The sequence below is a fragment of the Papio anubis genome, chromosome 4 (genome assembly GCF_008728515.1).
Source record: "Papio anubis isolate 15944 chromosome 4, Panubis1.0, whole genome shotgun sequence".
NCBI classification, from domain to species: Eukaryota; Metazoa; Chordata; class Mammalia; order Primates; family Cercopithecidae; genus Papio; species Papio anubis.
In genome coordinates this window covers 179,898,279-179,913,271 of record NC_044979.1, presented here as the reverse complement: position 1 = coordinate 179,913,271, position 14,993 = coordinate 179,898,279, and the positions used below count along the sequence as shown (strand labels likewise).

Below are 14,993 nucleotides of genomic sequence, written 5' to 3'. Positions count from 1 at the left end.
AGGATTTTTGTGTCTACATTTATGGGGGTGGTTGGTCTCTAGTTTTCTCTTATTGCAATGCCTTTGCCTGGTTTGGTAACACTGCCTTCATGAAAAGAGTTGGTGAGTGTTTTTCCTCTTCTATCTTCTGAAAGAGATGATGTAGAATTGACATTTTTTCTTCTTTAAAGGACTCGTAGTATTTTCCAGGAAATTGTAGTTTTTCTGTGTTGGAAGGTGTCCTTTATTAGATACCAGACCTCCGAGTTATCTTTTCTTCTTTAATGAGTTCTGGTATTTGCACCTATCAAGGAATTGGTCCACATTATCTGAGGTTTTGAAGAGACACACATGGTATTGTTTATGGAGTTCCCTTATCAGCCTTTTAATTTCCAACAATTGTTTAGCAATATCCCCTTTTGTTTTCCATATTGTTTATCAATTTGATTGATCTCAAAGAACCAGCTTGGGTTTAATCAATTTCCTCTATTTTCCTTTTGTTTTCAATTGCACGGACTCCTGCCCTAACCTTCCCTTTGCTTGCTGTGCGTTCCATTTCCTCGTCTTTCTCTAGTTTCTCAAGGCAAAGCTCCTATGTTGGATTCAATACCTTCCTTCATTTCAAAGCAGCACTCGGCCCCCTCCTTCTCCATCCTCGGTGGCTGTACCCGGCCTGTGCGTGAGGCTGTGAATGAGCTAATCTCTGCAGTCCCTTCTGAAATTCCATAATTCCTGGCTTCTGGACCCATGTCTCACGGATGATAGAGTCAAGGAGGATGCCCCACAAGGTGGCTGTGAGGGCGGGTCAACCTCCAGAGGCCCCCACCCAGGACTGCTGAGGCTGTGTCGGGGACTCATCTGCCCTTGGGTTTCCACTCCCAGGAGGCTGAGAGGCACACAAGAAAACTGGCTGGACTGCAAGCGTGGGATCCGGAGCCAGGGAGAGGCTGTTTTAATTAAACAGTGGAGGGAGAGGCTCTTGCTGGGATGGGCAGGATTCTGCTTCCTGATTGCCAAAGCCCAGTGAGCGATGGGCTGATTCGCTATCCTGGGGCTCAGCAGGGCAGAGGCTCATCCTGAGTGCGGGGCAGGACACCTTCTGGATGGTGGCCCCCATGTTTCCTCAATGAGGAGGTGGCCCCTGGTCGTGCTCCAGCTAAACCCCCGGGGGTGAGCCCAGCACCAGGCAGTGCTGTGCAGCAGGGTCTCTCTGAGACTGGGGGGAGGGGGCGGTAGGGTGCATGGGGTTTAGTTAGAGACCCATTCTCTCCAGGGGACCCAGGACACAACGCCACAGAATGTGGAGTCTCATCCCCCACCCCGGCCAGCCTGAGGTTTGGGCCAACATCAGAGCCCTGAGGCACAGAATCCCTCCACACCAAGACGCCAGAATCCTCCCAGAGTCAGCCTGGGACCCCCCAGACATACACAGCGGCCTCCCTCGGGGGTGGTCCCTGTAAAAAGACCTCTCTACACACAGTGTCCACTGTTGCTGTCCCTATGTCGTGGCGTGTTTTATAGCACAGGGTCTTTCCAAGAAGCGGCAAAGCCTCCTCACATTCTACCTTTTGTGTTTAATTGCGTAAATAGTAACAATAATAATACATTCTCCTGTCCTAAAGCAGGCCACCCTCTCTTCACAGTGCTCCCCCCATCTGCGTGTCCCCACACTCTCTGGTGCTGTGGGTCACACACCCTCACCACAGGACCCTCTGCGTCCTTTCCATCCTTGGCCCATGGTGTGTCCTGTCACATCTTCCCACTCCCGGCCAGGATGCTCACGGCCGCTTTGCCGGCTGTTCCTGCACTGCACGTCTGGGTCACATCCGGTTTTTCTCACAAAGAAGTGCCCTTCACGCCCTGTGTGCGGACGGCGATGCTTTTCTAGGGTATGCCCTTCTGCAGACCTGCTCCATCCCAGGTGCTCACACTCTCTGGAGGACGTAGAGGACCCGAGTGTCACTGCAGCTGTGGCACTGTGAGCACATGGTGGTGCAAGGAAGGGCTGCCTTCTGCTGGCCTGGACTGGAGTCCTGCTCTCCGGCTGCTCACTGGGGCCCCGCCACACGCAGGCAGGTGCGGGAGGGAGGCCTCTGCTTGAGATCTTTGACCAAAGCCCTTCCAGGACCTTCACAGGAAAGCCATGACATTCCCTGCACAATGCCAGCCAGGACGGGCACGTGGGGGAAGATGAACCTAGAGGGCTGAGTGCCAGAGTGGACTGACCCGACACCCCCATGCCAGGCTGAGGCAGAAGGCCCCCCAGCAAGACTGACAGACCAAGGGAGACAGCTCCGGGAACACCTGCTTCATTCAGCCACGCCCTGGCATTTACCCAGGCTGGGGCCAGCTGCAGTGGCCGGGTCGAGGAGGGTCCAGGCATCAGCCTCAGGCTCTGCTCCCAGCCACTCAGCCTGGGCCAGGGATCTGGTCTGCAGGCCTCTGCTAGCCCCGAATGCCCTCCACGCTTCCCATTTTCCTCCCCGTCATCCAGCCTCAGAGGAGGCCAGGCCAGCCCATCAATTATGTTCCCACCAACTTTGAACTGTGAATCCGAGGTTCCCCAGGAGCTTATCCGCTCCCCCGGCATGCCCAGAAGGGGATGAGGGGAAGACACCGCCAGCTCCATGGCAGCTCCAGTCTCCCATAGCGCCCGAGGGCAGCACAGGGAACCAAGGGAGGCCAGCAGACAGGAGCCTGGGCCTGCCTGGTCTCATTCCCAGCCGCTTCCTGCGTTTCCTCTGGGGTCCCCATGGCTGCGGTGGGGCCATGCGTTCCTTCCTTTGTCCTGCACAGCTCACCCTGCACAGGGCCTGGCTGCCGACTTGAAAACAGCAGCCATGGGTGGAATGTCACCTGCAGCTCAGAGGCAGCCATGCAAGATCCCCCAGGCGCAGGAGGAGGAGTGGGGGAGGCCACACGGGCACGCCTCATGGTGCCTCTGTTTCCTCGCCACTGAAACAGAGATAACCACGGTTCACAGCTCACAGGGGCTGCAGTGCTGTGTAAAGAGCCTGCCACGCTGATACATGGTGGCTGTCATGGTATCCACTTTTGGGGGTGTCCTGGCCTAATCTACCTGTGATTTCTTTGCCACAGACCTGCGCCCCCTGGACATCCTGGCGGAGGTGGTCCCTTCTGATGGCGCCACAAGCGGGATCAGGATAGTTCAGGTGCACGGTGCACGGGGACTCCAGCTCTCGGCAGCCGCCCCTCACGTCATGAGCTTCCCCGCATCCAGGATTTTCTCCCGGTGTGACCTCTTCCCTGAAGAATTTTCCATCGTTGTAACCTTGAGAGTCCCCCATCTTCCACCCAAGGTCAGTGGCACTTTCTGCGCTTCGTGTTAGAATAGCGGGATTTTCCCTTGTGAGGTTCCCAGTTCCAACGCGCGCACAGGTTGAGGGGCGGCATTTGTCAAGGACTCTCTGGGTTTCTCTGGGATCAAGAGTGGCTTGCCTTGCTAGGTAATGAGGTCCCTGTCACTGGCAGTATGTGAGAGTCTGTGTGACCATTTGCTAGGGGTTTGCACAGCCAGTTCCTGCAATTGAGGGTCTAGTGCTCAAGAGTTTTTATGTTGACATCCTTTAGCAGGAAGCGCTAACAATAAAATCACATCTAAAAAGGTACACTTTGTAGACCCATTCATCGAAGACTTGAAGTGCTATTAATCCCACATCTAACAGGTAAGCCCCATTCCATCCTCTGCCTACTAGTTTGGAAGGTGAAGACAATAATGTTTGTCTCTGTCCCCTCCCCATGGTTTCAGGGACAGAGCACATCATATTTGTGCACCAGGTCCTTCTGAAGTAAATAAAAATGAATTTGCATTTCCAATTCAGCATCGTTGATTAAGAAAGGAAAAGCCCTTCTTCCAGCAATGGCTGCTCTGGCCGTGCGATATTCCATCGAGTGTGACTCCGTGCTGGTCTCTGCATACGCACCCATCCTCTCTCCTCTTCCTTCTAACCTGCTGTAAACCCCAACCACTGAGTTCTCAGTGTCAATATTTTCCAGTTCCCTAACTTCCATTTTTTTTTTTTTTTTTTTTTTTTTTGAGGCGGAGTCTCGCTCTGTCGCCCGGGCTGGAGTGCAGTGGCCGGATCTCAGCTCACTGCAAGCTCCGCCTCCCGGGTTTACGCCATTCTCCTGCCTCAGCCTCCCGAGTAGCTGGGACTACAGGCGCCCGCCACCTCGCCCGGCTAGTTTTTTGTATTTTTTTTTAAGTAGAGACGGGGTTTCACCGTGTTAGCCAGGATGGTCTCGATCTCCTGACCTCGTGATCCGCCCGTCTCGGCCTCCCAAAGTGCTGGGATTACAGGCTTGAGCCACCGCGCCTGGCCACTTCCATTTTTTTATATAACTTCCAATGTTTAGGTTAAAGTCTTCATCTTCTCAGCTATTTTCTTGAGCGTGGCTCCAATGTTCATTATGTGGACAACTCCAATACGTGGACCACCTGAAAGACTGGTTCTGTTTTCTGCTTTATCTTTCTACTCTCTGTCACGCACCATACTTTTAAATTTTTATTTATTTATTTTGAGACTGAGTCTTGCTCTGTAACCCAGGCTGGAGTTCAGTAGCACAATCATGGCTCACTGCAGCTACCTCAAGCTACCTTCCCACCTCAGCCTCCAAACAGCTGAAACCACAGGTGCATGCCACCACTCCTGGTGAATTTAAAAAAAAAAAAATTGTGTAGAGATGGGATCTCACTATATTGCCCAGGTTGGTCTCGATCCTCCTGCCTCAGTCCCCCAAAGTGCTGGGATTATAGGTGTGATCCCCCGTGCCCAGCCATGCCTCGGACTTTTTAATAGCTCTGTTGAGATGTAATTCGCGTGCCCTACAATTCACCCATTTAAAGTGTATAATTGGATGGGTTTTGGTAGATTCACAGATATGTACGAGCAATTTGAGGACACTTTCCTCACTTCAGAGGAGGCCCGTAGGTTAAATATCACCCCGGACCCTGCCTCAGCCCAGCGCTAAGCACGGACTACTCTCTTCTCTGTCTCTAGGGATTTGCCTCTCCTGCGTGTTCCTTGTAAAGGGAATCGTAGGGTGTATTTCTTTTGTGACTGGCTTCTTTTGCTTAGAATGTCTTCAAGGTTTATCCACGCTGTGGCTTGTGTCAGCGCTTCGTTCCTTCTTACGGTCCAATAATAGTCCATGGTATGGGCCTGCCGCAGTGAGATTATCCTTTTCTCAGCTGGTGGACGTGTGGATTGCTTCCACCGTTTGGCTGTTAAGAATAACGTTACTACAGGCCTTCGTGCATTCCTGTGTGCACTTTTGTGTGGACGTATGTTTTCATTTCTCCTGTGGATGCACTTGGGAGCGGATGCCTGCATCCTGTGGTTAACTTTTCGAGGAACTACCAGCCCGCTTACCAAGCTTGCTGGCAGCATTTTACATTCCTGCCAGCAGCGTGCAATGGTTGTGATTTCTCCACAGTCTTTACTCTCCTCAAGGCCCAGAAACTGAGGTTCTCCTAACCTCATCCCTCCTTAGGTGCAGAAGTGTTTTATAAGTGCAGACTCCTCCTGGGATGGAGCAGAGGGCTGTCAGTTCCAGAATATCGCCTCATGGCCACTGTCCCTGCTTCTGGAGTGTGCTTTGATGCAATCAATATATTTCTACTGATTTATTTATGGACAAACCCACATTAGGGAAGACCCAACCCCAGTCAGGAGCCTCACAAACCAGAGCATCCACAAACAATGAAGCAACACTACTAACACAACAGTGCCTACAACAACAAGGAAAAGGAAGGCTTCTCGAAGCCAGCCAGGGGTAGCACAATCAACACAGAGGGGTATAAATGTTCCAACCACTCAGAACACCCGGCACGACCACTCACTCACTCACTCACTCACTCACTCACATCTCCCCCAGCTCACCTCCTCCACACCCCAGCATGGCCACATCCACCATGTCCGTCTGCTCCAGCACTTGCTCTGACTCCTGGCAGGTGGACGACTGCCCAGAGAGCTGCTGTGAGCCCCCCTGCTGCGCCCCCAGCTGCTGTGTCCCGGCCCCCTGCCTGACCCTGGTCTGTACCCCAGTGAGCTGTGTGTCCAGCCCCTGCTGCCAGGCGGCCTGTGAGCCCAGCCTCTGCCAATCAGGCTGCACCAGCTCCTGCACGCCCTCGTGCTGCCAGCAGTCTAGCTGCCAGCCGGCTTGCTGCACCTCCTCCCCATGCCAGCAGGCCTGCTGCGTGCCTGTCTGCTGCAAGCCCGTCTGCTGTGTGCCTGTCTGCTGCAAGCCTGTGTGCTGTGTGCCTACCTGCTCTGAGGATTCCTCTTCATGCTGCCAGCAGTCTAGCTGCCAGCCAGCTTGCTGTGCCTCTTCCTCCTGCCAGCAGGCCTGCTGTGTGCCTGTGTGCTGCAAGCCCGTGTGCTGTGTGCCTACCTGCTCTGAGGATTCCTCTTCATGCTGCCAGCAGTCTAGCTGCCAGCCAGCTTGCTGCACTTCCTCCCCGTGTCAGCAGTCCTGCTATGTGCCCGTCTGCTGCAAGCCTGTCTGCTGCAAGTCTGTCTGCTGTGTGCCCATCTGCTCTGGGGGTTCTACTTCATGCTGCCAGCAGTCTAGCTGCCAGCCAGCTTGCTGCACCTCCTCTCCGTGTCAGCAGTCCTCCTGTGTGCCCGTCTGCTGCAAGCCTGTCTGCTCCAAGTCCGTCTGCTGTGTGCCCGTCTGCTCTGGGGTTTCCACTTCATGCTGCCAGCAGTCTAGCTGCCAGCCGGCTTGCAGCACCACCTCCTGCTGCAGACCCTCCTCCTCTGTGTCCCTCCTCTGCCGCCCTGTGTGCAGGCCCGCCTGCTGCGTGCCCGTCTCCTCCTGCTGTGCCCCCGCCTCCTCCTGCCAGACCAGTTGCTGCCGCCCGGCCTCCTGCGTGTCCCTCCTCTGCCGCCCCACGTGCTCCCGCCTCTCTTCCGCGTGCTGCGGCCTCTCCTCAGGCCAGAAGTCCAGCTGCTGACGGGCAGGTCCTGTTTCTCCAGAGTTGTTCCAGGACCATCTCTGACTTCCGAAAATCCTTGCAGCCCTGAGCCCTGTCTGAGTCTCCTCTGCCCAGAGCCACTGCACCTCCAGCTGGCAATGCTGAGCCTTCATGCTGAGTTCCCTCCAGGCATGCATCTCTCCCACACCCTCACCTCCATCCTGGCCAGCCGGTGGTCGCTGCGTCCTGCCCCATGTGTGTGATCAGTCTGTCAACGAATAAAGTCACCACTGTGCCCTCTCAGAGGTCTTTTTTGCATATCTGGCAAGCCCTGGGAGAAGAACTTCGATGTGCTGTGTGGGGTGGGAGCTTTGGGCCTCTGGCCTTGAGCTGCATCCAGGCTGACAGCACCGGGGGCGGAGGCAGTCCTGACTTCCCGCTGTGTGGGGTCTGCTGCTGTGGGGTCCCCTGCCAGCCTCAGCATCTCCAGGCCCCAGGGGTGCCCTGCTCTATGAATGCCCCGCACCCACCGGGCCTGGCCTCTCCCTGGGCTCCTCCCTCTCTCTCCTTTCTCTGCCTGTCTGACCCCCCACTCACCATCTTCTCACCAGCCCTCTCTTATTAAATGAAATAAATACTTCTCATTCCTGGAAGATATTTTAGAGCTGATACTTATTTCAAAGTATCTGTGTATTTTTGTTGGACAGTCTGTGTCCGATCATCCCAACGCCTGAAGTCTCTGTGGGTCCATTTCAGCTTTCCGTCATTTCCGCCAGTTCTCACTCATGGTGTCTTGTTTCCTTGTGTGCTTTGCTGTTTGTGGCTGAGTAACCACCGTTGTGCTTGAAAAGTATTTGTGGGCATTTCTGAGGCCTCTAAGACAGATGTGTTTGCTTTTGTCTTATATGAGGAACCCTCTGATTCCAGGATCACCTTCAACTAAATTCATGGCTTCGATTTGTGTGGGGCACCCAAAAGGTGCCAGTTCGGGCTGCAAAGCAGAATGAGGCCAGGCTTATTGGGGCAGGATGTTCTCCTCTGGGTGTGCTGAGTCCCCAGGCAGCCAGCAGCCTCTGGGATGGACGTAAGCCCATGCTTACCTCTGACTCCCTCTTCTCTGAGGATGCAGCCTGTGCAGTCTCTAGCTTCATGTAGGGATAGTCTCCTTTAGACCCCACCACGAGGGGGGCTCTTGGCTTTGATTTCTGTCCTCTTCATCCTGCAAAACCATTCAATCCTAAATTTAAAATTGGCAGACCAGCGAATGCCCTCCAGAACAAAGTGAATTCTGGGTGTTTCTAAATGCTATGGGTTAGAGCAAGAGTCGTTCAGCTGGGGTCTGCGATCTTGGATGAGAAGAAAAAAAATGCATCTTTATTCTCCCAAACCTCTAACTGAAATGTAGTGTTTCAATCAATCATGAATGTAGATGACAAAACTGACAGCGGCACCTGCAGCTTTGTCACCAACAGGAATGAAATGCATGGCATCACATTACGCTGGCTGCAAATGCTCAAAACCTCATTCTGGCCACGACTGTTTCATAATCACGGTAGTACAAGATGCACCTGCTGGGTTCCACCAGGCACGTTCCCTAGGGAAGCACATGCTACGCATGCTGTATCGCCAGTTCGCTTTTCACAGTGTAACAGCTGCGTTCTCATGTAGTTGCTTTCCTTTAACTCATCTGAAAACCTCCAAAGCTTTCATGAACTGGCCGGGAAGGTCCCTGGCACACAAAGGGAGAAGACCCCTCCCTTCTATTTGGGCCTGTAATCCCGTAATTCTTTGTTCCTTTTCCAGTTTCCTGCTGCAACTAGGAAGATGCTTCCTAGTGTTTTCAATTGTTTTCAGCAAGATGATGGGTCAAACAATCTCACCAACAGGTTTCCAGAACTGGAATCCCTGGAGAAACGTCTACTTTTTCTTTTTTTCTTTTTTCTTTGTTTGAGATGGAGTCTGGCTCTGTTGCCCAGACTGGAGTGCGGTGGTGCGATCTCGGCTTACTGCAACCTCCACCTCCCGAGTTCAAGGGATTCTCCTGCCTCTCCTCCTGAGTAGCTGGGACTACAGGTGCCCGCCACGATGCCCAGTTAATTTTTTTTAATTTTTAGTAGAGACAGGGTTTCACCATCTTGGCCAGGCTGGTCTTGAACTCCTGACCTTGTGTTCCACCCGCCTTGGCATCCCCAAAGTGCTGAGATTACAGGCGTGAGCCACCGCACCTGGCTTTGTTTTGTTTTGTTTTGTTTTTTGAGAGTGGGTATCACTCTGTCGCCAGGCTGGAGTGCAGTGGCGCGATCTCAGCTCAGTGCAACCTCTGCCTCCCGGGTTCAAGCTATTCTTCTGCCTCAGCCTCCTGAATAGCTGGGATTACAGGCATGCACCACCACGCCTGGCTAATATTTGTATTTTTAGTAGAGATGGGGTTTTACTACATTGGCCAGTCTGGTCTTGAACTCCTGACATCGCGATCTGCCTGCCTTGGCCTCCCAAAGTGCTGGGATTACAGGTGTGAGCCACCATGCCCGACGCGACTTCTTAATTCTTAAGAATAACTGGAGATTTTCCGTAGCCTTCCCCTGTTGTTGGTAACGATTCCTTAATTCTTGAGTTGGTCTTTTCCTTTGAACCGTTGTATCCATTGACTTGTCCCAGCAGTGATTTATTCCTTCGCAGTTTCCACGGCATGTCTGTGCGAATGCAATACAGAGTTAGAAGTCCCTGTCCGAGTGTCACAGGCTCCCAGGACGGAAGGACACAGGCCCCTTGTCACTGTCATTTTCCTTTGCAAGCTCCCAGCCCGACCACCAGGACAAGGGGAGCAGGCAGGGCAGGAAGGGCTGTCCCCAGCCCTCTCTGTGTCCCGGGTCTGATCAGCAGCCCAGAGCGAGGCTGCCCTGCCCTGAGCCCCACGACTGTGTGTGTGCAGCCTCCGCCCTGCTTGTGAAGGGGGGTGGGATGTGTTTGTGTTGGGGAGTGGGGGACTCACCACACAAGGACTGGGAGGGGACTTCTCACGCTAGGGCTCCCAGATCCTGGTGCCCTTCACCACCTATCTCCCACAGCCCTTGGCCAGCTGGCCTAGCCAAGTGCCCACGTCTCCCCACTGGGTGGGACTCTGGAAGGGAACGTGGTTCTGCATCTTCAGGGAGTCCTGAGCCAGGCTGCCCTCCCTTTGGCTCATCCTGTGGGATGTGGGGGCCCTGCTAGTGTGGGAGTCCCCATTTCTAGGCTGTGTGGGTCACCCCGTGGGCAGGATGGGAGGGGCAGCTCTGTGTGGCCCCTGCAGCCCTTGGACCTGGGAAACGTCTCTTTTCCCTCCCGTTACTGTTTAATTGTGACATTGGTTACCTTATCTCGGTTTTTATTTTATAAACCATTTTGAGAAATGTTTTCATCTAATTGGAAACATCTGGTGAAATTTCCTCTCCTTTCGAACTGGCTGCTTCGCTCCTCATCCTCACATTTTCAGGGTCTTCTCTGCTTTGGAGGTTTTCCTCTTGTTTCAGCTGCCTTTCCATCTTTAGAATATCCACCACGGTTTGTGTTTTTTCTCTTCTACTTTTATTTGCTGTGGTGAAAAACATACATTCTGTTTTTAATTGTACTAATAAATAACTTTTAAGTTTACCTTTATGTTTATTTTTTAATTATTAAAGTGAGGAATGGAACTGCAATTTGAGAATTTCTATTTAAAACAGAATTAATCTTGCTCTTCTTAACATCAGCCCACATGTCCACCCCCACCCGCTTCTTAGTCTTTCTTGTTTAATTGGAAGCAGCATACAGCATATTCCGGTAGAAACAGAACCACACATGCAATCCTAAATATTATAACAGCCACATTTAAAGATGGCAAAAGGAACAGGTGAAATTAAATTAATAATAGATCTTATTTGACCTGGTACATCCAGAATGCTACCATTTAACATGTGGCAGGAGCCACATTTCAAGCACTCAAGAGCCACATGTGGTTAGTGGCCTCTCACATTAGCATGCAGTAAAGTATTAGGTTCTTATCATTGCTATTCAATTAGGATGTTGAATATGCATCCGTTGTATGCATCTGTTATAACAGATGGGAAATTTGCATTTGCAGTTATAACTGAGCACATTGGTTATCTGGACACAGGTCAGTATCTTCCTGTCTTCGCATCTGGGCCGACCCTTTGATACCCCAGCCTCTACAATCTGGAGCCCTTGTCTTAGATTCTTCTCTGCCATAGTCAGCTGAGGCTGCCATAACAAATTACCGTGGACTGGAGGGTCTTGAGCAGCAGGCATTTCTTTCTCCCTGTTCTGGAGGCTGGAAGTCCAGGATCAGGCAGGGTGCCACATGATGGGGTCCTGGAGAGGGCTCTCTTCCTGGTCTACAGACAGCCACCTTCTTGCTGTCTTCACATGGCCCACATAATCTCTCCAGGGTTTCTTCTTTAAAGGGAACAAATCCCATTCTTGAGGGCTCCACCCTCCTGACCTAATTACCTCCCAAAGGCCCCGCATCTTAATACCCTCATATTGGAATCAGGGTCTCAACGTGTGAATTTTGGGAGGACACAAACCTTCCATCCATAACAATCACTTTGCCATTTGTCATACTTCCTTAAGTATTTTTTCCAAGAGGGATACCTGGGTGGAGTACTTTCTAAGCTCTTCCTTTTGTGAAAATGCGTCACTGTTATCTTTATTTGAGAAAGATGTAATAATTTGCAAAAAGGAAAAGTAGAGCCTTAGTCCGCCAAAGATTCCCCTGGAAGCTCTGAGGATATTGCCATACCCTGGTTGGTGGGACAGGGGTCTGAGGTCAGCCTGATGCAGTTCATTTACAGATCGTATATTACTCGTCCTGCCTGTGAGAGGCCTGTTCTTAGGTCTTCTACGTTGAAAAACTTGTCAATGCATGTCTAGGGTGGGCTCGGAAGGCCTGATTTTCTTGAAATTCATTAAGTTCTTCTACTCCAAATACACACACCTCTGTCCATTCAGCCCAGAATGCCTGATCCTCAGTTATTCCTTGGATTATTACTTTGATCCAATTTGTTTTTTTCTCCCTAGCAATTGAATTTTCATGTTTGGTCTCAGCTAAATATACCCTCTGTTTGTTATCTTTTCTCTCATTATATTTGTGGGTTTTATCCTTTACCTTGGTGTTTGGAAGAACTCATGTTTGGACTCAAAATTGAATTGATTCTCTGGGGTATTAGTTTTGTTCTTCTGCTTCTGATGTGAATTTTTAATCCAGCTGTTTGGTATTCAATTTGGTATTGAAGACTTGCTGTCTTTCATCTTCAACATTTTTTTTTTTTTTTAGAATCAGAGACGCACTGGTTGAGAATATAGATCCTATGTACAGACCGGCTGGCTTCTAGTCCTGGTTCTGTTACTTTCTTCTGTGTGACTTTGAGCAGATTGCTCAACCTCTCTGCTGAGGCTTCCATGTCTGTCCATAGTAACTTCGACAAGGAGTTGATGCCAAAATTAAGTGAGTTAATAGATGCCAAGTGCTTGGAATGCTGCCTGGCATAGCCACGTGCTTGTCAAATGCTCTCTGACCTGGCCAGCTTCATCATCAGTGCTACTAGGGGGTCGTTTTCTAAGATGGCTGAAGCTGTCACTATAGTCACATGCTAGACCTTGGGGTTCCAGGTCTGTGGGACCCACCCCCTCATACTCCATTAGGGAACGCAGCTGCCTCAGCTTCCCTTCGGCTCTCGCCCTGCCTCCTGGTGCCGACTGCCCTGTGCCTTCAGATGAGAGGCTCTTGTCAGGAGCTGAGTCTTCACAGATGTCACCCCTGCGAGGTCGGAGGGGCTTGTCTGACAACAGCCATGGAGGGCGGAGTGACTGGCACGTGCTGCAGGCCCCAGGTTCAGATGGAATTTCCATCACAATGGCAAGGCAGGTGTGCAGGGAGGGGCTGTGGGGGCTGTGAGTTTATCCCACATCCGGCCAGTGCGCATGGCCAGTGACAGTCACAATGGCAGTGACTCAGATCTTTAAGTAGACAATTGTGTCACCTGCGAACAACAGACATCCACACCTCATTTCTATTTCTCGGCTTGCTGCTTTGACGCCCTGCAGGACAACAGAGAAAGGTTCTGTGACCAGGGGCCTGCTCACCTCCTGCTACGCTACGACAGGAGAGCTACCAGTGAGCCTCCCTAGTGCTGTAGGCTTTCTGGGCCACCATGAAAGCCCGGCTCAGGCTGCCATGGCCTCATCCCCAGCTGGAAGAGGCTGGAAGGACATTGGGAGATGGTGGTGGTTCCTGGTGAGAACCAGCTTCAGGTTGTGCGGGCCTCAGGCCCTGAGAGAGAGGAGCTTGCCTGTGACCGTCCCTGCCCCGGGGTCAGGGCCCGTCCTGCCCGATGACCTCCCAAGCACAGGCTGGCTTTGCCCACCCCAGGTGTCCTTCACTGTCCACGTGACCCTCATTCCACATCCTCCTCCCCAAGGCAGAGGCCCCTCCCTACCTCCAGGCCCTAATCTGTACCTGCCCCTCTTAGGACACCTGACCAGAGCTCCAGGGGACAGCAGTCCAGGCAAGGGCTGATCCCAAGTGCTCCCTAATGAGCTGACTGTGCAGAGGCCGGGCGTTCCTGTTTCCATCTCTCGGGAGGGAGGTCCTCCTAACCCTCCTGCCCTTGGCGAACATCAGTATCTCAGAGTCCAGAGCCCGCCAGGAAGCACTGTCCTCAAGCACCTTTCCCAATACAGGGGCTTTCGTCCTGGCTCTCCCAGTCGCAAGCCACACACCAGCCCCACCCCCGTGAGATCCCTGCAGCAGACAGGGCTACTTGGGCATCCCCAAGGGCTAGCTTTGAGGGCAGTCACCCAGGACCTGCCAGGTGGAAGTCACCAGGTCCCGGCCCCAGAGAGGCACCCTCCCTCCTGGTGTTCGGGGACAGGCTCAGCCAGGTGCAGGCCCTGCCAGAGCCAGCCGGAGTGTTAGGAGGGCAGAGTGAGGACAAGTCACGGCAAGGGAAGCAGAAATAGTAGGGGTCCTCCTGGCTCCAAACACACCAACACGGAAGGGAGGCGTTGCTGAGTCCTGCTGAGGAAAAACAGGCCCTGGGCATATAAAGCCCCAGCCGACAGGCTCAGACACACACTCACTCACACACTCACTCATTCACACCTCCTCCAGCTCACCTCCTCCCCCACCCAGCATGGCGTCCACCATGTCCATCTGCTCCAGCACCTGCAGGCTGCAGCAGGTGGGGCACAGAGAGCTGCTCAGGCCCCTGCGCCCACCCCAGCTGCTGCGGCCCTGCCTGACCCTGGTCTGCACCCCAGTGAGCTGTGTGTCCGGCAGGCGCCTGTCCTTCCACATCCAGTCCTTCCTTCCCTTTACCTCCATGCTGTTCTGTGCCACCTATGCCATTCCTCTTCCTTCCTTGGTCCCTTCCTTCACCACTACTCTCCATGCTGTTCAATACCCTGTCTTCCTATGTCACTCTAGGGCTTCCAGTCTACTTCCTTCTTCCTCCACAGACCCTCCTCCTCCATGCTTTATGTCTCCACTACTGCCCATTGCAGCTCCACCTGCACTGCGTGCCGTCCCCTGCTATGCCCCCCACCTCCTCCTGCCAGCCCAGCTGCTGCGCCCGGCCTCCTCTTTGTCCCTCCTCTGCCTGTGTGCTCCCTTGACCTGCTGCAGAGATCTCTCCTCAGGCCAGAAGTCCAGCTGCTGATGGCCATGTCCCCCAGGGCCAGCCAGGGGAACTCCCTGCCAGTCCTTGGACCTCCCACCCCACCCAGCCCCAACACAGCCCAACCACAGAGAAGCAGCAGCCCCACCCACAGCCGTCCAGCCCAGGGGTGGGGACTGAGATGGTCACTGGCTCCTCCCAGACCTCCCCCAGGGTGGGTGAGCCCTGGCTGCTCCTTGTGGCGTCTCCTGGCTGCAGACCATGACCCTCTGCTGGTTGGGTACGGGCCTTCCTGACCCGGGTCTCGCACCCAGGAGTGTCACCCTCTGCCTCTGGGCACCAATAAAGCCTCTGCAGCCCCAGCTGACTCTGTGCTGACTCTTCACACCCAGGGCGGGATGGGGCAGAGTGGGGCCTGG

At 53.2% G+C, this 14,993-nt stretch overlaps 2 protein-coding genes and 1 long non-coding RNA gene across 3 annotated transcripts in view; 2 read left to right on the top strand and 1 right to left on the bottom strand.

The window, feature by feature from the left end:
* The first annotated feature begins 343 nt into the window (after positions 1–343).
* TSPEAR (thrombospondin type laminin G domain and EAR repeats) overlaps positions 344–14,993 on the top strand; it is a 72,366-nt gene continuing 57,716 nt past the window's right edge. Inside the window, exon 1 of the mRNA XM_021935430.2 lies at positions 344–3,299. Within this exon, the coding sequence (XP_021791122.2) occupies positions 3,201–3,299 (99 nt within the window). The 5' untranslated portion in view covers positions 344–3,200. The remainder of the gene's footprint in view (positions 3,300–14,993) is intronic.
* On the top strand, positions 5,900–7,023 carry LOC101019005 (keratin-associated protein 10-2). Its single transcript, XM_031665802.1, has one exon. The coding sequence runs from the start codon at positions 5,900–5,902 to the stop codon at positions 6,956–6,958; it is 1,059 nt and encodes a 352-aa protein (XP_031521662.1). The 3' UTR covers positions 6,959–7,023.
* LOC116274620 lies at positions 9,354–13,373 on the bottom strand. Its single transcript, XR_004183396.1, has 3 exons — positions 11,176–13,373; positions 10,274–10,493; positions 9,354–9,612 (listed from the first exon to the last, which is right to left on the bottom strand). It is a non-coding gene; the product is annotated as an uncharacterized LOC116274620 (long non-coding RNA).